The sequence below is a fragment of the Penicillium canariense genome (assembly GCF_028826845.1).
Source record: "Penicillium canariense strain IBT 26290 chromosome Unknown utg000007l_segment0_segment0, whole genome shotgun sequence".
NCBI lineage: Eukaryota > Fungi > Ascomycota > Eurotiomycetes > Eurotiales > Aspergillaceae > Penicillium > Penicillium canariense.
The window spans coordinates 1,452,671-1,472,975 of NW_026622734.1; the positions used below are offsets into that span (position 1 = coordinate 1,452,671).

At 53.0% G+C, this 20,305-nt stretch overlaps 8 protein-coding genes across 8 annotated transcripts; 1 reads left to right on the top strand and 7 right to left on the bottom strand.

The window, feature by feature from the left end:
- Positions 1-45: 45 nt before the first annotated feature.
- Positions 46-852, bottom strand: N7482_009543 (SDR family oxidoreductase; the record flags this gene model as incomplete). Its single annotated transcript, XM_056691667.1, has 1 exon — positions 46-852. The coding sequence occupies one exon, from the start codon at positions 850-852 to the stop codon at positions 46-48; it is 807 nt and encodes a 268-aa protein (XP_056539373.1).
- Positions 853-1,284: 432 nt separating this feature from the next.
- On the top strand, positions 1,285-2,367 carry N7482_009544 (TauD/TfdA dioxygenase family protein; the record flags this gene model as incomplete). Its single annotated transcript, XM_056691668.1, has 1 exon — positions 1,285-2,367. One exon carries the CDS (start codon positions 1,285-1,287, stop codon positions 2,365-2,367), a length of 1,083 nt encoding a protein of 360 aa, XP_056539374.1.
- Positions 2,368-2,475: 108 nt separating this feature from the next.
- On the bottom strand, positions 2,476-4,689 carry N7482_009545 (uncharacterized protein; the record flags this gene model as incomplete). Its single annotated transcript, XM_056691669.1, has 1 exon — positions 2,476-4,689. The coding sequence occupies one exon, from the start codon at positions 4,687-4,689 to the stop codon at positions 2,476-2,478; it is 2,214 nt and encodes a 737-aa protein (XP_056539375.1).
- Positions 4,690-5,385: 696 nt separating this feature from the next.
- On the bottom strand, positions 5,386-7,451 carry N7482_009546 (MFS transporter; the record flags this gene model as incomplete). Its single annotated transcript, XM_056691670.1, has 9 exons — positions 5,386-5,952; positions 6,003-6,085; positions 6,144-6,527; positions 6,579-6,664; positions 6,714-6,796; positions 6,845-6,915; positions 6,971-7,145; positions 7,226-7,346; positions 7,405-7,451. The coding sequence occupies 9 exons, from the start codon at positions 7,449-7,451 to the stop codon at positions 5,386-5,388; spliced, it is 1,617 nt and encodes a 538-aa protein (XP_056539376.1).
- Positions 7,452-8,001: 550 nt separating this feature from the next.
- N7482_009547 (bifunctional cytochrome P450/NADPH--P450 reductase) lies at positions 8,002-11,590 on the bottom strand (the record flags this gene model as incomplete). Its single annotated transcript, XM_056691671.1, has 5 exons — positions 8,002-9,563; positions 9,618-10,604; positions 10,658-11,098; positions 11,159-11,404; positions 11,470-11,590. 5 exons carry the CDS (start codon positions 11,588-11,590, stop codon positions 8,002-8,004), a joined length of 3,357 nt encoding a protein of 1,118 aa, XP_056539377.1.
- A 1,323-nt stretch (positions 11,591-12,913) lies between these two features.
- On the bottom strand, positions 12,914-14,080 carry N7482_009548 (glycoside hydrolase family 16 protein; the record flags this gene model as incomplete). Its single annotated transcript, XM_056691672.1, is given in 3 exon segments — positions 12,914-13,211; positions 13,277-13,756; positions 13,770-14,080. 3 exon segments carry the CDS (start codon positions 14,078-14,080, stop codon positions 12,914-12,916), a joined length of 1,089 nt encoding a protein of 362 aa, XP_056539378.1.
- A 728-nt stretch (positions 14,081-14,808) lies between these two features.
- N7482_009549 (uncharacterized protein) lies at positions 14,809-15,577 on the bottom strand (the record flags this gene model as incomplete). The annotated part of the gene is made up of 3 exons (XM_056691673.1): positions 14,809-14,971; positions 15,242-15,324; positions 15,401-15,577. The coding sequence occupies 3 exons, from the start codon at positions 15,575-15,577 to the stop codon at positions 14,809-14,811; spliced, it is 423 nt and encodes a 140-aa protein (XP_056539379.1).
- A 1,654-nt stretch (positions 15,578-17,231) lies between these two features.
- Positions 17,232-20,182, bottom strand: N7482_009550 (uncharacterized protein; the record flags this gene model as incomplete). Its single annotated transcript, XM_056691674.1, has 10 exons — positions 17,232-17,604; positions 17,665-17,757; positions 17,808-17,878; positions 17,936-18,024; positions 18,090-18,631; positions 18,688-18,778; positions 18,827-19,342; positions 19,395-19,515; positions 19,573-19,719; positions 19,787-20,182. 10 exons carry the CDS (start codon positions 20,180-20,182, stop codon positions 17,232-17,234), a joined length of 2,439 nt encoding a protein of 812 aa, XP_056539380.1.
- Positions 20,183-20,305: the final 123 nt, after the last annotated feature.

A 20,305-nucleotide genomic window follows, 5' to 3' on the forward strand; every position in this document is an offset into this window, starting at 1 on the left:
CCATGCGCTTATATTTCATGCTATCCGTCTGCTCTAATAACTAGACTATATACTTCTCCCGCCGTCAACATGATGATCGACGCCGGTAATAAAGGAGCTCTCGTCGCTGGCCAGCCACAGAGCAGTATTGGCCACGTCCTCAGTCGTAGTCACGCGCCCGAGGGGAATTTGCAACAGCTGAGCCGCCTTGGTGTGCTGCTCCGGCGAGCCATCAAATCCAGGAACAAAGTTGTTGGCGAGCTGGGTGGGCACCAAGACCGGACAGACACAGTTGACCCGGATCCCCTCCGCCCCAAACTCGTGGGCAAGCGCCTTCGAGGCATTCGACACCGCCGCCTTCGACGAGTTGTACCAGACGAGTCTGCCCCGCGGGCGAATGGCGGCGATAGACGAAATGTTGATCACGGCGCCTCCCTTGTTCTCTATCATCAGAGGGAAGACGGTCTGAACGGAGTGGAAGATCGACTTGACATTGACCGAATAGACTTTGTCGAAATTCGCCTCCGACACGGTCAGCGAGGACTGTGCAGGATAGGCTGTGCCGGCATTGTTCACGAGGATGTCGAGCCGGCCGAATTGAGACTTGATTTTGGCCACGATATTGTCCCAGTCGGATCGCGCGGTGACATTCGCGACCACATAGTCCGCCTTCACACCCTCCGCCGCGAGTGATTCGGCCACGTCTCGTGCTGCTTTCTCGTTCATATCGGCGATGAGAATAGATGCTCCCTCCTGCGCGAACCGACGGCTGATGGCCTCTCCGATTCCCATGCCGCCGCCCGTCACGAGCGCCACCTTGCCTGCAAGCCGACCATGCCGATTGCCTCCATTTGCCTGACCGTTGGTTGCCATCTTTCTTGTTGTTAGGGAACTGCGTTGTTGCTTCTCGGGGGCATTTACAGGTCCTTTGGCTCCCCTTTTTAATCCCAATCTCATCCTCCTCCTCACCCGGGTCTTTCATTGCCTTCTCAACGGCCCACCAACGGGCCCGGCACACACCCGCACACGACGTCCGTCTTAACGCCGCAGGGTCTTCCTCCCCCCACACTATGGGGCTGATAGGTGGGGTCTGCATTGCCGTTTTCCGAATAATATTTGACTTGTTTGATCGGTGTTGCGAGGGCATGAGGAAGGCCGCATCGAGGCTGAGATCGGAGGAACCTCATAACGCCGCAACTTGCGCACGCATAAAAGAGCGGGCTGGCTTAGTGCCATGACGAACAGGAGAAGCCTAACATACAACTTATTCCCCAGATCATTGGGCGTCCCGGTCTTTTACACATGATGTTTTCCTTTCGGCAACCGCTGAGGCACCTCTGCCATATCAACTCATCCTTTCCGCGGCCGAAGCGTCACTTAGCCAGCGCAGCTGCTTGCACCCTCCAAGCCAAGCCAATCAGTCCATCCTTTGGTGCCGAGGTTGAAGGAGTCGACTGGTCCGGACCGCTCGCACCGAATGTCGTGAGAGAGATCGTCCAATTGCAGAACCGATGGGGTGTTCTGGTCTTCCGCCAAACGGGGTTGAACGACGCCACTCACGTTGGATATTCGAAGAACTTCGGAGCCCTTGAGACCGCCCATGCCATGAACAAGCCTCGGCGATCCTCGCTGCCTCAACTGTATGACGCAGGAAATCTAGGCCCTGATGACCGGATCATCCCTCAATTCAGCCGTGCTTGGTGGCACACCAAAGGAAATGGGCTCTGGCACACGGACTCATCTTTCCACCAGCTTCGCTCATCCTACAGCGCCTTGCGCGCGGTTGAACTCCCACCAGCCGGAGGACAAACAAAGTATGCCGATATGCGAGCAGCCTATCGGGGTCTGCCGGATGACCTCAAGGAAAGAATCGAAAACCTGGTGATAGAGCACTGGATTTGGCATTCCCGAAAGCTGGCGGCACCCCAAGAATTCGAGAAACCGACCGAGGAGGAGAAAGCGACACTCCCGCCAGCCTACCACAAGCTCGTCCAGGTTGCTCCCGACGGCATTAATAAAACTCTGTACATTGCGAGTCACGCACGACGAATCATCGGCATGGCGGACAGTGAGTCAACATCTCTGATTAGAGCCTTGTTGGACCATGCCCAGCAACCACAATATCAGATTGCAGTGAAGTGGAAGAACATTGGCGATCTCGTGCAATGGGATAATCGGTGCACGATGCATAGAGCGACTGCGTTCCAAGACCAGAAGAACCGCAGAGATATGCGACGAACCACCACCCATGATCATGGGCCCGGGGCATTTGGCGTGAAGAATCAGCTTTCGGCGGACGATATTGACGTCCGGGTCGGGGGCACGATTGATATCTCCACAGGACCAACTCCAGAAACGCAAACCCAAGAGCAAATCCTGGCGATGTAATTTTTGTAAACTTTCTATGTTCGGATAATTACAGTTTAATTGCTGCAAACTAATAGTGTTACAAGTCCAACATGCTAGAGCAATGTCGTTTTCTCGCAGTCAAAAATTTCACTCCGCCTGGCCCATAGCGGTTTGGTCAGCCGTAAGCCAGAACGGCCAATTCGCTACATCAAGATCAAATATGTTGTACTGCGCAGAGTCGGCGAGGGTTTGCATGCCCAAAGCCTCACCAGGGACGGTGACCTGGGTCATATAGGAATCAAAATCCTGGCCACAACCTAGTAGTAGGTCGTTGTATTCAGGGTCAAACCCATCGATGTGATAAGTCTCCTGCGAACTGGTTGACATCGCCTGGGTTAGGGATGACTGTCCGTTGGCCTCCGGGAAAAATCGGTCTGCGGCGTCTGTCTCTGGACCGGCGCTGGGCGCTGGTGGGCTGTTGGAGTTCTCGTCCGAGCTGAACTCCTGGTTTGCCGATGGACCAATCCGCAATACTGAGGAGGTGTCTTGAATATCCCTTCTCAGCAGACCTTGGGCGGGCAACCGGCGCCGGATGTTGACGGTCCTCTTGGCAACATCATCCAGGCGGCTTAAAGCTCGCCAGCAGCATTGAATGCTATCGTTCTGATCTTGGATCCTGGAGAAGATTCGGATACACGATTTCCAAGAGTTGAACGCTCGTACTTTCAGATGGGACTTGGTTTCTCGTGCTCTTAATGCAACCAGACATATCAATGCTGCATGGAACGCTCGAAACCATTGCATCCATGCGATGCGTGCGATCTTAGGGAACGAGTCTTGTAAGATTTTCCATCCTTCGGCAACGGCTATTGCTGCCTCTATGCACGGTTCTGCGGCCTCGGGATGCGAATCAGATAGAAGTGGACGTCGATAAAGTACCAGCACGTTGTGGTTGACAATAATATGTAAGATGAGGGCCTGAACGTAATGCACCTGTTCTTCCTGGTCGTTAAAATCCTGGAGGGCTAACCCTGGTAGCTGGAAACTGAGCGAGGCTGGTAGCCTCTGGTGCCACTGTCGGAGTTGTTGTGAGATCGATTTCTCCCTAGCCAGTGTCGACGACTTAGGTGTTGTCAATGAGCTTGTAACCAGGTCACGGGTAATTTCCATCAGTTCCCAAGCATATCGGTTGTAAGAGATCTCGTGAGGGTGAACAGTTGCCGGACCCTTTACACCAAACAATTCGGCGTCACTGATATCGCGCGGCAACGCGCAGTCAAAGAAACCTAGGCCGTTGGGACGTCCGAACATGACGCTCAATGCAGTCTCCTGTCCAACAATGGCATGGAAAAGTCTGCGGCGAATTTCACCCTCCGCTGGATCGAGGCTGGAAATCAGACTTGGGTCGCGGTGGAGCCCCATCGACTGGGCCAAACGGATCACCATCCCTAGTAATGGCCAATATTCGTTCAGTTTTCCTTCATGCTGCAGGTACACCGCGATGAAGCAGAAGGTTGCGATGGAATCAATGGATGGTGAAGTCAGAAAGTTGGACAACCGCAGAAGTTGAAAGGACGCGGAAATAAAATTGAAAGACGTCGGGTTGGCAGCCACGAGATTCCCCAGACCAAGCACGGCGAATACAAGCGCGGCTTCTTGTGGCTCCGGCGTGACGGCTATGTTCATGCATCGTTCATACCTCTGTAGAACCCAAGGCATCGGAAGGTAGTGATGAAGAGGATCGACGATGTCGACGAAGCTATCTAATATCGCGTCGAGGCTCTCGGGAGAGATGTTTCGAAGGCAAGCGCAGAGGTCGTCAACGCCACAATCCATCAGGTTTCCTATCGGTAAAATACTCCCACCCTCATTCCTGCCTGGGATGCTGCTGTCTGTGCCTCCCACAAACGCAAAGAAGAGATCTGATGGTTGATTGGGAAGCAAAGCCATCATCCGATGCAGGAGATCGGGGGCCGCGGGCCCTCCGAGGTAGAATGAACGACCATAATATACCCCGTCCTGGTCGTGAGCCTTTTCCGGTGTCCTTCGCCTCTTCCGTGAATCGACAGGATCAGTGTTCCGGTCTCGCAGCTGGGTTATCACGGCTTCGAGCTGCGTAATTCGTGATCGCAGAATCCTGTTCTCCGCATCTACCGAGGTGGTCCCGCCCTCCAGGATTTCCAAATCCTCTGCTGCCAGTGCTTCATACGTGCAATCTTTGGTAGTCTGGCGTTTAAGGCATTGCGAACAAGGCTTCTTTCGGTTGCACTTCCTCTTCGAGCGGTGGCAAGGAATGCAGGCTTGTATGATTCGTGATCGTGATCGCTTTTGAGGGGGAAGGTCTTCTGTCTCCGTCGGCATACTGAAAATCAAGGAGGAGATTGAACTTCCTTGAGACAGACGAGACGACACAGTTGGAAAAGGAAAAGGGTCACAGCCGAGGGTTTACTTTCTATCGTGCGGGGTACCTCCATTGGGTCCACTGATGCCGTGGATGCTCGCCGCAATCCACCTTCCAGGGCAAGGAGCTCGCTTACGTGATGAGATGCCCAGAACAAGTCAACCAATCCAGCAACGCGGCAGCGGATCTAGACCCCTTGCCTAGACATGGACATGTCCCGCCCATGGAGAATACCCATGGCTGGCTTGGGTGGGCCTGATTTGCATGACTCGCTGATTCTCATCATACTTAAATACGGCCATTCTCACCTGTTTGATCTAAACACTTACTGTAGGCATAATCAAACTCCAAGCGCGTACACGAACATCTCTCTTGTAATTAGGACTGGCTGCATCAAAAATCTGGTGTAGATAGGAGGAGGAAATCAGAGGAACCAGTAACTATTGATTGATTTTTCGGAAAAGGCGACCAGGGGGAGGATAAAAACCATCCCAAAGGCGCAGGGAGTGGTGGCAGATAGCTATAATGACGAATTGTAAACTAGCACAATGCCATACCCATCTTTGTGATATACCGCAGTCGTGCTTCAAACTGTGCACCACCTGGCCAAAGTATTTAGAAGCTCATCGTGGTTTAATCGCGTTATTCACCTACCCTTAGTGCGTCATGTCGATCGTCGCTGTCCTCTGATGCAACTTACCCAACCATGATCGAGCAGTCCATCTCCTAATCCTCTTTCCGAACAGTAGAAACACAATGACCATCAAGTTATTCGCTAGGACAACCCCTCCGAAAATTCCCGAAATCACTGTCGCATAGCCCCGCGTCAATATCCAATCTAACAGATAGGAGCCCATGCCAAACGAAATTGCCTGCTTTCCCAGGTTCATCGCAATAAGCATCTCGGATGTGTTTGCATAGTAGGAGTCGACGGCATAGGCCAGCGTAAATGTGAAGTAAAAATACGACGCAAATTGGTTCATAGCCACCCCAGCGAAGAAGCCGGTCCAGTGTAGGTTGCGCTGGGCAGTAAGCCCATACACAACCAGGCCGGCTGGCGCAAGAAGGAGAGCTGGGAAGAGTGCCGGAAGACGCATTTCGGACTCACGGATACCGTTGTTGCGTTTTGTGCGGTACGCAGCTAGACGGTCAGAGGTAGAGGAGAACGGGAGAGCAATTAAGTAGCCGATGAAGCTGGCGACCGCAATTAAACCAGAGTTTGTCTATTTGGAGTTAGGCTTGGACGACATGGAATAGGGCGAATCTGCCGTACCTCACTCCAGTTGTACGGTGGCTCTGTTATCTTCAGAGGGAAGGTGTAGTTGAATGCCAGAGCTCCAAGACCAATATAAAGGCCTGGAAAACGGCATTAGCAAAGGAGGTCATCGTTTTTCTTTCCTAACGCAGCCCTTACCGTAGCTTGTAATTACCCAAAACACAGCTGGTACTAAGAAGTAGGTAAAAGAGCGCAACATCGTCATGAAGAATTCGGGCTCCGGATCAATCGCACTCCATGGTTTGAGAGTCACCCAGAAGCTCTTGCGCAGAGGCAGAGGTGGAGACGTCACGTTCTCCAATTGAATGTGGTTTTGTGATTTTTCGCCTGAATCAGCTGATGAATCTGAAACTGGCAATCGTTCCCGACGGCAATATGTCGATTCTTCAACAAATAGAAACGCCATGATGAAGAGGGTGCCTGCAAAGGCTGCCTCCACGTAGAAGAACAGTCGCCATGAGTAACCTGCCGCAAGCATATAGCCGGCATAGAGAGGCCCAGTCGATCCGAGACAGAGACATACTAGCTCGTTTTAGCCTCAAACTTGGCTACCATGTCCACTGGCAAACTCACTAGTGTAATAACCAATTTTCTTCCCTCGCTCGTGAAGAAAGAAGATGTCGTTCACCAGTTGCACAGGTAAGCTCTCACAGACTCCACTTTTTAACATCAGTCCGTGTGTTCAAGACAAAAAATAGACTGACTGACCTGCCAAATCCATGAAATACTCGAGCAATCATCAGACCCGTGTAGCTCGTTGATCGAGAAGCGCCAATTAATCCAGCCAAAAACTAGAAGAGATCAGCATACATAATCTAAATAGAATGAATGATACATACCATAAGCATAGACAGCAACGCCACCGGGCGCCGACCGATCTTAAGGTACAGAGGCACCAGAATTAACGATCCTATTGAAGAACCTTCAGAGGCCTGGAATTTATCGGTTCAGAGAATCCAACCTACCAAACCCAAATGCAAGATTGGGATATGATATTAATCCAGAGGCTTCCGCTGCCGATATTCCGAATTCTTTGCTATACAGCCCAATATAGACGGATGGGCCCGTGAGGGAGCTATTGCCGAGAAAAGAGTAGACGGCAACGATAACTAAAATGACATTCTTCTTCCAGGTTGGCCACTAATGCAGGGAAGCAAGTATCAGTATGTGAAATGGAAATAGAATTTCGATTGGAGTGCAAGTCTCCGTCTCGCACGTACCTGGAGCGGGTCGTTAGGGTCTTCGGCTGGAACGGGATATAAGGCTTGTCCATAGGCTGTGTCATCGCCCTCGGCGGCGCTGAGATCAACGGTGCCGGGAATCTCGCCCTCGTGAGCATGGCTATATTCGCCGAGTCAAAACAACTCAGCGCGCGTTCTTTTTCGTATTGTCTTCCTACCTGTGGACAAGATGCGGCCTTCTAGCCGCTTGTTCCTCCTTCTCCATGGCCAGGGGTGAGAGTGTTGCTGAGGGTGAAGACAGGAAGTAAAGGGGTCAGGGTCTCTTCAGAAGAAAACTTGAGGTGTGGAGGATCTCAAACCCGTTTCATCATCGAGTCTCCACGACACAGGCGCGGATCCCACCCCCTATTAACCCAATACTCTCCTATCCAACCGTTCACCCAAAGATGGGGCAGAGATCAACCTCTCCCTTTCTTCCCCGCTTGTCTCCACATCTTCCCCGGATTCGGTCCAACCCCATAGGTGACACGGGTGGCTGTCGGTACTTGGCCAGTTCTGTGAGGGGGCTGGCCCCACAAGTCTAGATCTGGGGCTGTTTCTTTTCGCAAAATGGGGAAATAAAGATAGGGGAAGAAAAACTCAAGGTGAAGGTTGGTATAGGCTAGCCCTAGCACAGTCCGTGAATCACCACTTTTGGTCCGGCCTGGTTGCAATTCACCACGAGCAAGCAGAAAATGGAGAAGTCGTTCAATTGGAAACTATCTTAACACAGGTAAAGAAGAGAAGAGAGGAACACAGCATGCAAACTCGCCTAATCAAGTGAACACATCAGTGGAGTACCGCTCCTTCGTTCGCAGCCGATCCAAGAATCGCTCTGCAGCCGTATCATCGTCCAACTCCGCCTCCGGTCCTAATTGCTCCCCAGTCTCCTTTGCCTCGCGAATTTTCTCACGGCGACGTTCCAAGTAGATAGCCTTGCAGGTGTCCCGCACCCCGCCACCCACGCCAGTGCTGCCGCAAACATAGATTTTGGCTCCCTTTTCAAACAGATCCACCAGCTCGACGCGGTCCTCGAGCATCAAATCTTGCACGTGCTTTCCAGTCGATCCATCCGATGGACGGCTATATGCCCAACGGATATCGACTGCGCCCTGCGCCGCCCATTCAGCCAGCTCGGTGGAGTGAATATCATCCTGGCCCTTCGTACGGCAGCCAACATACAACACAGCCTTGGCAGGCTTGTCGCTTTCGGGGACATCGGCTGCATCGAGAGAACTACGCCGTCCACGGATTCTTTCCGCACGATCCATCACGAACCCGCGGAAGGGAGCGAGACCGCTGCCAGCACAGGCCATGATCATCGGTGTCTGGAGGTCGACAGGGGGCTTGAAGCCGGATTGGGATGGACGGACCGTGATATGAGCCCGCTCGCCGATTTGCAGCTCTGAGAGGTAGTTCGAGGCCACTCCCAGATACTCGTCAGGGAGTTCGCTACCTGGTTCAGATGGGCCGGACAGAGCTGGTGCGTTCAGGACAGAGAAGGTGATGGAGCATTCTGAGGGGTCGGCTAGCGGGGATGAAGAGATAGAATACTGGCGCACCCGCATTGGTGGCAGCATCGCCAGGAATTCACCGATAGGTAGTTTGATAGCTGGGTAACGCATCAGAATATCCAGAGGACTGACGCGCTTCCGCACAATCTCGGCTGTAAATCGACTCGGGCTAGAACCGATGTAGTGCAGCTCCGCCTGGACCTCGGCGTCTTCAATGGCGGCATCAGCCAGGGTGTTCACGTCGCGCTTAGATGCTGGCTGTGAAAGTTCGACATATGTCGACAGGAGTTCGAAGGCTGAGATGGGAGTATCCAAAGGAATAGATGGCGGGCTTGAAGAGCCAGATGAAGGCTTCTGGATACGAAGCACGGCATCCCAGGGCAAGTCAAAGCGGCGGATTGCTCGACGGACCACAGTGCTGGGGTTTACGGGCAAGACTGCAAGGTAATCACCGCACTGGTAGGTCATATCCGATGGCAGCTTAAACCGCAGCAGTCGCTTGATAGGTACCCCCGGCTGAGTCAAGAGCTTATTCTCAACCACAAATCCTTCTTCCAACTGGAGACCCAGGGTGGATGCGCGCACACTTGAGCTCACTTCGACTTTCAAGGAGGGCTTCGACCTGGTTGTCTTTTCGGCGCCCGCGCCGAATTTGGCCGCGATGGCCGGCCAGAATGCTGTCTCGCCCCAGCCGTCGAAGTCAGTAAACATGTCTGAATTAGCTGCGTCAGCCAGACCAAGTTCGCAAAGTCGATTTCCACCATTGTCGCGAACGAGTTCGTTAACCGCTTTGGGGATGCGGTGAAATGTGGACGCCCAGTCGTCTAAAAATGGTGAATTAGTTCTGCAAAGCCAGTGCTGTAAGAGGGGGCACTCACGGTGACCACACCCAAAGACTGCGTAATTGACACCCGCCAAACTGTCACCCTTGAGCTCACTCAGCCATTCAAAGAAATGAGTCGCGTTGTCCGGTGGCTGACCCTCGTAGGAGGCCGAAATAAAGACCACTGGATCCTGCTTGGGGATGTTCTGCGTTGCTGAGTCCAACGAGCTAGTCTGCGCGGAAAAGCCATACTCAACGGCATCATCCGCCAGTCTACGTGCAAACGCCTCGCAAGTACCCGTATTGCTTCCGTAGAAAATATGCATTGGCTTCAATTCGCCACTTGGAGGGCTGGCCTTCGGCTTTCGCTCCCGGTTAGCGACACCGGCATCCTGAGGCGCGCCGGAAGTGTCGCTCAGAGCCAAGTTAAGCTTGGTCGGGTCGAGGCCCTCACGAAGTGAAGCCCTAATCTGGAAATCTTTCGGCTTAATGGTGAGCGTTTGCTTGATGCGGAGATCATAGCTTGGGTTATCCATCTGGAAATTGAAGTTTTGAAGCAAGATCGCAACCACAAGAAGCGCCTCTTGCCATGCGAATGGACGGCCAATGCATCCACGCATGCCGTTACCGAATGGCTTCCATGCATTCTTTGGCAACTTCTCAAAGTGCTCGTCCAGCATCCTTTCCGGGCGGAACTCATCTGCGTCCGGGCCGTAAACCTTCGGATCGCGTTGCATCTTGCCTAGCAGGAGAACAACGGGCTCGTTTTTTTGTAGGACGTACTTTCCACCTCCCAGTGTCACCGGATCTTCCTTGTTCTTCGTGGGGTGGGCGTGCAGAGCAATCATCGGAGCCGTTGGCTTAAGGCGCAGCGTTTCGCGCATAACGGCTGTGATGTACGGCAATTTGGACATATCCTCCACTTTGATCTTGCGTCTGCCAATGACGCGGTCGACCTCCTCTTGAGCCTTCTTGTATGCATGCGGGGTCTTGAGCAGGTAATAGAAGAGGAATGAAAGCATGCCGGAGGTGGTCTCGTGGCCTATTCCATCATTAGTCTCAATGTCATCAAGGATGTACCCCAGTTCAAAATACCGGCAATCAGAAAAGTGATCATGTTATCCACGATAGACTCATCCGTCATACCCTTGCCCGTCTGAGAGTCACGACCCAGAATCAACGCATTGAGAAGATCCTTCTTATCTTCCGGGTTGTTCTTCCGCGCATCGACTAGCTCCTGGGACAGGCTGCGTAGGTAGGCCACATCATTCCAGTACTTGCTGTTTTCACTTGTAGGCAAGTTGTTCATGAGAGCGGGCCGACGAGCCCGGTTGGCTGACCCGCCCAGCAAACCCACCATCGCCTCGACGAAGGGATGCATATCATCATGATAGAAAGAGTTGAAACGAGTGCCCATCGAACACAAAGCAATGGTGTCGAGAGTCAGGCGTGTGAAGTCATCAGTCACACTAATGGGCGTATTGGGACCTTGTCGCGCCCATTTCATAACCAATTGACTCGCAATGTCATACATGTCTGTTATATGCGTTAGTTTTGATACAGTCACCAAGAGCCATAGACGTCTCCTATTCTCACCATCAAACATGCCGCGAATCATCAACGGCCCAAACGCAGGCACAAGGATGCGGTGCGCAATAGCCCAATTCTCCTCGCCGGGGTAGTTGGCCGTGAACAGCCCATCGTGCGTTCCATTGCGAATTTCCTGTAGGCCCTGCGTGACTATCTTGCCGAATCGCTCTTCATTGCATACCTCGTCAACCAGTTCATGCGAGCTGACGAAGACGCGCGCCTTTCCAAGGGTGGTGAGACGAAAGATTTCGCCTGCATAGTAATTAGCAGGTGAGGTCATTATCATTAATTGCGGAGTATGAGCATCAAATATTCACCGTAGTTATCCGCCAGCAGGTCGATGCTGTTGAGAGGGACTTCAGACTCAATGTCATAGATATTCCCGAGAAAGGGAACCCCCCTGGGTCCAGGGATGGGAATCTCCTTGGATGCACTCATCGCGGTGGCCTTGAACAGGAGAGACAGATCTCAAGGTAAGTCCAACAGCCGTGAGCGCAGGGTCAGAGTTCAAATAAAAGACACGACGGTTCGATAAATAGATGGCGGGGTTAGGCAAGTGAAAGGTCATCAACTCCGATCTCAAGCCAGGCCGCTAATTCGCGGTGAGATTGCGGGGAGTTTTGATGTGGGAAGCGTGGTTGGCCGTCTCCTGGCAACACGTGTGATTCCTTCAGTGCATTCTCAGACGAGACACGAGGCTTTTGAAGGCCTTCCTGCTTCTTTGAGTTTACTCGAATAGTGTTCACATGTCACACAGCCTCGGAGAATATGCGCCAATTCCATTCATTAGAGGCCTCCTGTTTTGCCTCGCACCCTGCAGTTCCCGAATCCGCGCATTTTTTTTTGTCGATGCCTGATTCCACATATGAGCCTCGGCCTCTCGCAGGGCCAATCAATTGCACGAGTGGGCGATCTGCTGCTGGGGCAACTGCCAAGTCCCTTATTAGAACCTGAGATAATCTCCCTGGCCGAGATCCCCCCTGCCGGTCTGACGGTGCCCGGAGAAGAATACCGCGGTCGGAGACGGAGAGTGAACACCGATCGGGCCGACCGAAGGGCAAAAATCGAATCATATGCGGCTGAGGAGTTCTAGAGGTACTGGCTTTGACGCTATTGCGACCGATGGGTTCTACTGATGAGCTCATCTTACAGGGGGGCTTTCCCTGCCGGGGAGCCCGAGACTAATTTTAGCAATCGGGCCGGGATCTACGCAAGGGTGACCATATCCCTTGAAATTGTCTTGGTGTGCAGCATGGGGGCTTTCATGTTTAACAAAAGGTGTCACTTTGAAGAAGAAAAAAACCCAGTGTCATGGTGAAATATGTACAGATCCGGCGCGCATGAACGAACGGCTGTCCTGGACAGGACACTGACAATGAGCAAAGGCAGAAGAGATGGCAACACGATACAACGCCCACGGGTTTTGACCGAGAAATGAAGAACGAGCCGAAGGATGGATATCAACAGAAAAGGACCACCTGAAAAAACGAGCGCAGGTAGAATCAGCGGTAACCCGCTTGAGGCGGGCTGGAAAGGGTCATTAAGGAATTACACTCCCCGGCCATCGCAGACGCCCGCGAAGCCAAAGGGGACTCGTGACGAACGAGTTGATCAACCCGTCAACAAATCACGAAGTCATGACGGCGTCTGAGAAACCGGGACAGCGCACAGGGAAAGCAGGGTTCGCAGAACCGGTCGTGACGAGAGACAGAATCAAAGAAATAGGGAAACACGACATGGTCAGAAACATGGTTCGCATGACTAGTTGCCAACCTTGCTGTAGCCATTGTGCTTCCATTCGGTCTGCTTCCAGTCGTTCTGGAAGTTCTGCATCTCGGTGCGCTCCGCAGCGTGCCGCGAGTCATCCAGGGCATGTTCGAGGCGACCCTTCCGGCGCTGGCGCATGCAGCACAGTCCCAGGGCGACAATGGCCAGAACACCGGCCGCCGCGGCACCACTGTAAATTCCGATATGGGCGGTGTTGCCAAGATCGTCCCATTTCTCGGCTAGGGACTTGGCAGGGGCCTTGTTGAGCTCTTCCAAGGCGGTGGAGTTGCCGCTGTGCAAGTGCGGTGGTTAGCGTTTCAGTCGATCAGATCAGGGGGATAGAATGAGGGTACTCACGACGTCACCTGGATGCTCTCGAAGGAGCCCGTCTGGTCGCCGTATGTGTACTCCTTTCCAGTGTGGAAGTCCTGAACGCGAACGCGCTGCACAGACATGGTGAACGGGGCCTCATCATAGTTCACCAGGCCACCTGCCCATTGAATTGTGCCGTTTTCTGCACTCGGGATACCCGCCGGCCAGTTACTGAACTTGACCCGGCACGGGGTCTGCGGGTAATTCTTGCCACCCAGTGCAAGCGAGTCGCTGTAGTGAAGGGTTCGCAAGATAGTGCCATCGACCCACCATTCGAGCCTGTCGGAATTCCAGTAGGTGGTGTAGTTGTGGTACTCGGTATCCGCATTCTCGACGACGTACGTCGCGCCCCGGTCGTAGCTGGTCGTGTTGCCTTTGCCGAAGAAGTTGGTCTGCACCGCACTGGTGTTATATCCCACCCACTCCCAATCAATCTCGTCCAGGTCGTCCGACTCCAGCACCACGCTGCTGACCATACCGGCCCCCCTTGGCCATCTTGACCCACGACTCCACCACGCCGAAGAAGATATAGAAGTTGGACTGCAGGAGGGTAGACGTGTTGGCCTTGTAGATGGTGAAATCGGCGCCGTCGGCGGTATAGTTGAATGTGCCGGTGGTCATGTTCCAGATGGTATCGTCGAGAGTCGAGTTGAACCACCAGGTATGTTCGGTTCCGAGGGCCGGGTCCGCGGGACAGGTCTTCTCGAGGGGGTTGCAGTCGGTAAAGGTTTGGGCTGCGGCAGAGCCGGCCAAAGCTGCAAGAGCAGCCAGGCTCACGAAGTTCTTCATGTCGAAGAGAAAGAAACAAATTCGATACTAGCAGTGTTTCCCCGATTATAGTTCCTTCTCTGATACTGCTGCTGAACGGGCACTCTCTACACCAGAAAACAAGGAATGGACACGAGGTGGTATGGAAACCTCTCGAGGAATAAGATCAAGGAGCGGATGTGCGACACGAATCGCCAAAAGGATCGGAAAGGTGGGAGGCCACCAGCAGCAGCTTTCTCTGGAGATCGAGAGCGAGGTTATGGGAAAGAGAGTATTGGGGAAGAGTTCGGGGGGGCAAAAGGGAGCCAGTCGCGCAAGTGGATGTGCGGCATTATGCACTAGTGCTGCCTTGGGGGGCGATTGGAGTCTGGTGTCTTTTGTGTGGACAGTAAGGGGAACACTTGCACGCTGATGATGATTTGTTCGCTGCTAACCCGGTGTAGTTAGCTCGGGCGAGGCCGGCCGAACGCTAACGGCAGGCCCTAAACTGTTTCTGGCCAGCAGCTAGCGGCCCCGTGCCTGGCCGTAAACCCTTTGGGGATGTGCCTGACTTAATCAGGACTAGTGCTTCTTTATCTGGGCGTGGGCCGCCGCGACCGCCGAGTCTGCACTCGTTTAGAGCCCCCTCATTGGCTGATGGTGGGCCCCGATAAGACCCAGATCCAGGGCCACAGAAATGGAGATAGAGAGGGGACATGGGGGGGAAGTGGGCGGGCCCGCCAAACATCAGGAGACACGGTACGAAAATCCTATCCCCGTGGGCTGTCCGCCATCCCCTCTTGAGACATGCTCCGGCGCACCTCGTGGGTGTAGGTGTAGGTGTAGGTGTAGGTGTAGGTGTAGGTGTAGGTGTAGGTGTTGGTGTAGGTGTTGGTGTAGGTGTTAGTGTAGGGTTGACCGGCATTGGACCGGCTTTTCAGGAGTCAGACAAAGCCAAGTGGCTTGGCTAATGCCGAGATAAGCCAGTCGAGACTTGCCCCAAGGCCAAGGAGCGAAAGGCAAATCTGCCGGGTCCAGCACGTCCTCGGGACGGAGCTCGCTGGGATGCTTCCTGGACAGGTTCGAATCCGTGCACCAAACCCGGTTTTCGCGGGTATCGTACATATCGCCTTAATTCAGCACAAAGGGTAGCTCTTCCTTCCAGCACCCTTCCATTTGGAAGGAGTACGGAACACTGCGTACGGGTACATACGGAGGACGTATAGAGTACGGGGCACGATAACTACCGCATTTGCCCCTTTTCTCATCCCAGCTTTTTCTCCGTACTGTAAGCCGGTCAGCCGATCCCCTGCAGGGACCTTCGCTTCAGCCGACTCCCCGTTTTCTCCCCCGAACGCCCACACCAATCATGGCCGCGAAGTTATGTCCGATCCTGGTGAACACCCTCGGATCACGCCCCTTCCCGATTTCCCACTCGGTATTTGGCCCGCTTCGCGGTGCTCGTTCTCGCTCCGTCGCGATGGAGCCTGTTCGTCCCGCGCAAGCGAGCTGGGCTAGGCCGCCACCGAGCCCGTTCATTCGTCCAACCCAAATCAATGTCGGCGAAGCTTTGCGGCATCGCCCTGGCGCCATACCCGTTGGGGCCGATTGCAATATATCTTCCGCCAGTGCTCCGGACCAGATTGATAATGAACCCACCACTCAAGGACGGCTCGTTATGAGTGATCGCTCTACACGGAATTGCTGTACATCTGCTATATTACGTTAATCGCTTTGGGCAGTCGTGCATGGAGAAAAATCAGATAACAGGACGAGAGCCTCAAGCCCATTGTGAGCACTCTGAAGAAGGAACTCCATTGAAACGACCATAATCATCAATATTCATTAAACTTAGACGTCATCAGGTGTCATCAGGTCCTATCGTATCTCGTTCGAAGCCCCCGCCTGTATTCCGTTCCCATGAACCCGTTTACTCAGCAAACCAACGACCTATTTGGAGGTTTCAAGTAACTGCATCCATCGATGCGGACCTACTTCAACCTTCTTATACTCAACCGAGTCCCAGCCCCATCAAGTCAAATATACCTTGGCCGGCCGCCGCACATCATCGCGATAACGCCGAGAACTGCTGCTTCGCGGCTTTTCGACATAATAATCTACATTCGAGGATCGTCGCCTCCGCTTTCTGTCATCCCCAGCTGCGGTCCGAGTAATGGGAGGCCGATATCCGACATCGGGCCTGTCATCGGCCCACGGGAATTGCAAGAAGCGGAAAAGCCAGATGAGCAACAAGGTACCGGCGATCGAGCCGATCACGATTCCCGCGATCGCGCCACCGGTGAGGTTACTCGGGCAGTTGGTCGAATCGCGCGGAGCGAGATGAGAGCTGACGGGGGCCTAGATAGTGGAGGGTCAAATCAGCGTCGATCTTCGATAGGATTGGAGCCGTGGTTCTGGACGGCGGGCCGCCCAGATTGCGGGCATTGAGCCGTGGAATGAGTGCTGGACTCACCATGGGATCTAGTCGGACCTTTCCAGATGGCTTATGATTCTTCTAGGGGTTCCAAGACCTCTTGGCTAGTCCCGTGGAACAGACAATGGTATGCCAATGCAGTGAGGGGGGTCCGGAACAAGATTGAGTTTCGACGACTTGCGACAATCGCGACAGACCACCACAAGCAAACGAGAGGGAGTGCAAACAAAACAAGAAGAAATTCCTCGAAATGAGCCAGCAACCTCACAACTTATAATCCGCAAACACCACCCGCAACCAAGGGCACATCCAACTTGCCCTGTCCCGCGCTGACGTCAAAGAAACGTCGTGGCTTGGCGTCCTCGGAAAGCAGCGATCAGCCCCTCAGCCGCTCGCGCAAACCTGGAACATTGGATTTGCGAGTCGCAGCCATTGGTTGCTGGGCCGTGTCGACTGCTTTCTGGTTGGAAATTAATTATCCCCAGTCAGCGCTATTACAAGGCGGTTTAGCGCTGGCCGGCTCGGAAGGCCACGGCCTATGGGGCTGGCAGACTTTGAGGGGGCAGGGCCGTGGAGGTCTAAGCGGTCCAGTCCACTTGCAAGTCTCATGCAAGACATGCACCCATAACTATAGGCTGATAATGTGGGCTGCTCAATATCACCTATCCACGCCAGTATCGAATCGCACGTATAGTCGGACTACGCATGGATTGTTCTGTTGGTGCAACCTCGACCTCTCCATTCTATCCTACGGTGCTCCTACTTAAGCTGCACATGTCCCGGCGAAGGAGGCACCTCCCCAGACTCCCATGCCGTTGCATCCTGTCCAAGCTCAAACTCAATGTGGCCGCCATTGGTCATGACGTCGTCATGCTCAACCCAATTCTTGGTCCACTGCTTCCCATTGACTTTCACACTTTGCACGTAGTAACCCTCATCAAGACCAGTCGCAGATATGCGCAGTGTTTTGTTTCCATTGATGGTCATGTTCAGGTCCGGAAACCAGGGGGAAGCGATCAGGTACACTGGTTGCGTGACGATGGGGTAGATGCCGAGCATCTGCCACAGCAGCCAGGAATTCATCGCGCCGGCGTCACTGTTGCCAGGGACTCCATAGGGGGCATCTTTGAAACTGTTTCAAATAATCAGTAAGGATTCGTGTCATGGAACTTGATCCGCGGCGCAAACGTACTATTGATTGGCAAGACTGCGAGATCGTTCGACGCTCTTGGCCTGCTTGTTGATGTAGTTGTACAGGTAGGGTGTAGCAAAGTCGGGCTCATTTCTTGATTCAATCAGCACTTTAAATGGTCAATGATAAGGAAGACTCTGTACCCAATATTCATCAACGTGGTGATGCCTGCGCCATTTGCTCCAAGATTCTGGACGGACATGTTTGGTTTGAACTGGAAACTACTGTCAGTCATCCGGGTCAGTCATCATTGTAGGGCACGGGCACTTACCATCATATCCAGACGAGATTCAAACCTCTCACTGCCACCCATAAGTTCAATAAGAGTTTTACAATCGTGGGGAATCACGAATGAATATTCTGATCACAGTCGTGTCAGCTGGTCGCTTCCAGGTGTTTTTTCTCATCGCCGATGATGTACTTACCCCATGGAATACCCTCATATGTATATGACGACCACTCACAGTCGTAGCAGTAAAGTGGGTCATACTCACTGCTATTGAACTCTCCATTCGAGAGCCTCGGTGCCAAAAAGCCCGTGAAGTTCAGACTCGTCACACTCGCATCCCAGATATTCTGCCATCCAGCAGACCGATTGAGGTACTTTTCCCTGTCCTCCGGCATCTCTCCGGCAGCTACTTGGCTAACCGCAAAATCATTCAGGCTATACTCGACCGTGCGGGAGATGCACCGCGTGTTGTGATCCTGCGATACGTAGCCCAGCGCCTTCCAGTCGTCCAGAGCACCGCGACCTTCTTTCGTGCTGGCGGTGAGGTCGGTTGGATCGAAGGTGTTGTAAGGGGTCACTTCGGCGTCCTTTTTCATCGCGAGATATCCCTCCGTCCAATTGATTGCACCGCGGAGGCCTTTGACGTAGGCGTCGGCGAGGACATTGTCGGCATCGGAGCCACCTTGAACGAGGCCGTTCCAGTTCCCGGACCGGCCGTCTGGCATGTAACCATCGTGCCTTGGGTATATGTTAGGCACTGAGAATCAGCATAACAGAGTGTTTTTTAAACTTACTTCCAGATATCAATCAGGGATCGGATCATGGACTCGTAGTATTCGGGCTGGAAGATGTGATAGAAGCTGACGGTACAGCGGAAGATGTCCCCTATCCCACCGTTAGAACGAGGAATCGTTTAGAAAGAAACGCACTCACACATGGTGTAGAAGTCATCCCAAAATGGCTCCCCTGAATCCCACAACGGATTCTCGCCCGTCCGGTCAGACGGCATCAAATGAATAAAGTACAGAGAGCTGTACAACAGTCGGACATGGGTCATGTTAGCTGAATCGTCCAGCGGCACCTGGATCTTTTGGAAAACATCCTCATTCCACTCCTTAACGGAATCTGCCACGGTATCATTCAATTTCCAAGACGGAATTTCCTTCTCAATAAAGGAGCGAGCCCTCTCGACGGAGATGGAAGATATGCCAACGCGGGAAGCAACATGCGAAGCGGGGCCGTTATTCCAGCTCATAAGCACACTGATACGGTTGTTCATGGGTCCTGACGTCACCTTATTTGTTTTGTTCCCATAAATCGGCTGGCTAACACCACCGTTGGAAAAGCTGTGATATCGAGGCATGGGATCCGTATTGGCACCTGAAAAGGTTTGCGCGTTGTCCGGGGTTTCTGAAAATTCTCCCCAGAAGTAAACGGTAAAAGGAGCACCTATGATGTTGAGGTTAGATTCAACTCTTGAGTTGTGAGCACAATCATTTACCATTATTCCATCCACCGATGTACGTGCCATAACCGCTATATGCCTTCCCATCGTCCTCGATCTGAATCTCTCCTCCAGCAAAGAATTGACCATTCGCATCTCCAGGGGATCCGGGAAGATACTACGTAGCAATCTGTTAGCTGGAGGCTTGAAGAGTTTCATGCGCCGAGTCACATACATGCGAGACATCAATAAGCACATGCTTCTCTCCCGTTGGGAAAGAGTACTCCATAATGCCAGCATGTCGCGAGGCAGACAACTCAACAGTGACACCACTCTTTAGCTGGGTCTTATAGTATCCCACACGAGCTATATCATCGCCAATCTATAAGCCAAGGCAATATCAGTTTCAGAACTTCTTCCTTCTTCCTCAAATTCGCTCAGTAGCTCACCCTTGGCTGGCTATAGGTCGTATTATCAAGCACATTGACCGGGGCGTCGACAGACGTCAAAGGCATCTGTGATATCAATCCATATTTAGGCGAGCCCCCGGTACCACTTTCATGCATCATGCTGATTCCGGTGACATTTCCATCGGGCGTCCAGCCCCCATTCAGAACAGCGGTGCTCCAATTCGCCGCCGTCGAGTCGATTCCAACCTTAGCGACACCAAATGGACGTGCACCGCCCACAAAGATATCACCGCCGCCGAACCCAGAGCCCGCCTCAGGGCCTTCAGAGCCTATGAGCGGGTTCACATACTGCGAAAGGTCTACCTTGGTGGTGGCCGAAGTACCCGTGAGAAACACTAGCCCCAGGGCGGGGACTAGTCTCGAATACAGGCGCATCTTAGAACGAGAATGATTGTACAAATCAGAAGTCAAGTCTCGCTATGAATTATGTCCGCGCTCAAACAGTAGGGAAAAAAATCAAGCCGCGCGGAATGCGAACATTGCACTTTCCCAGCCTTC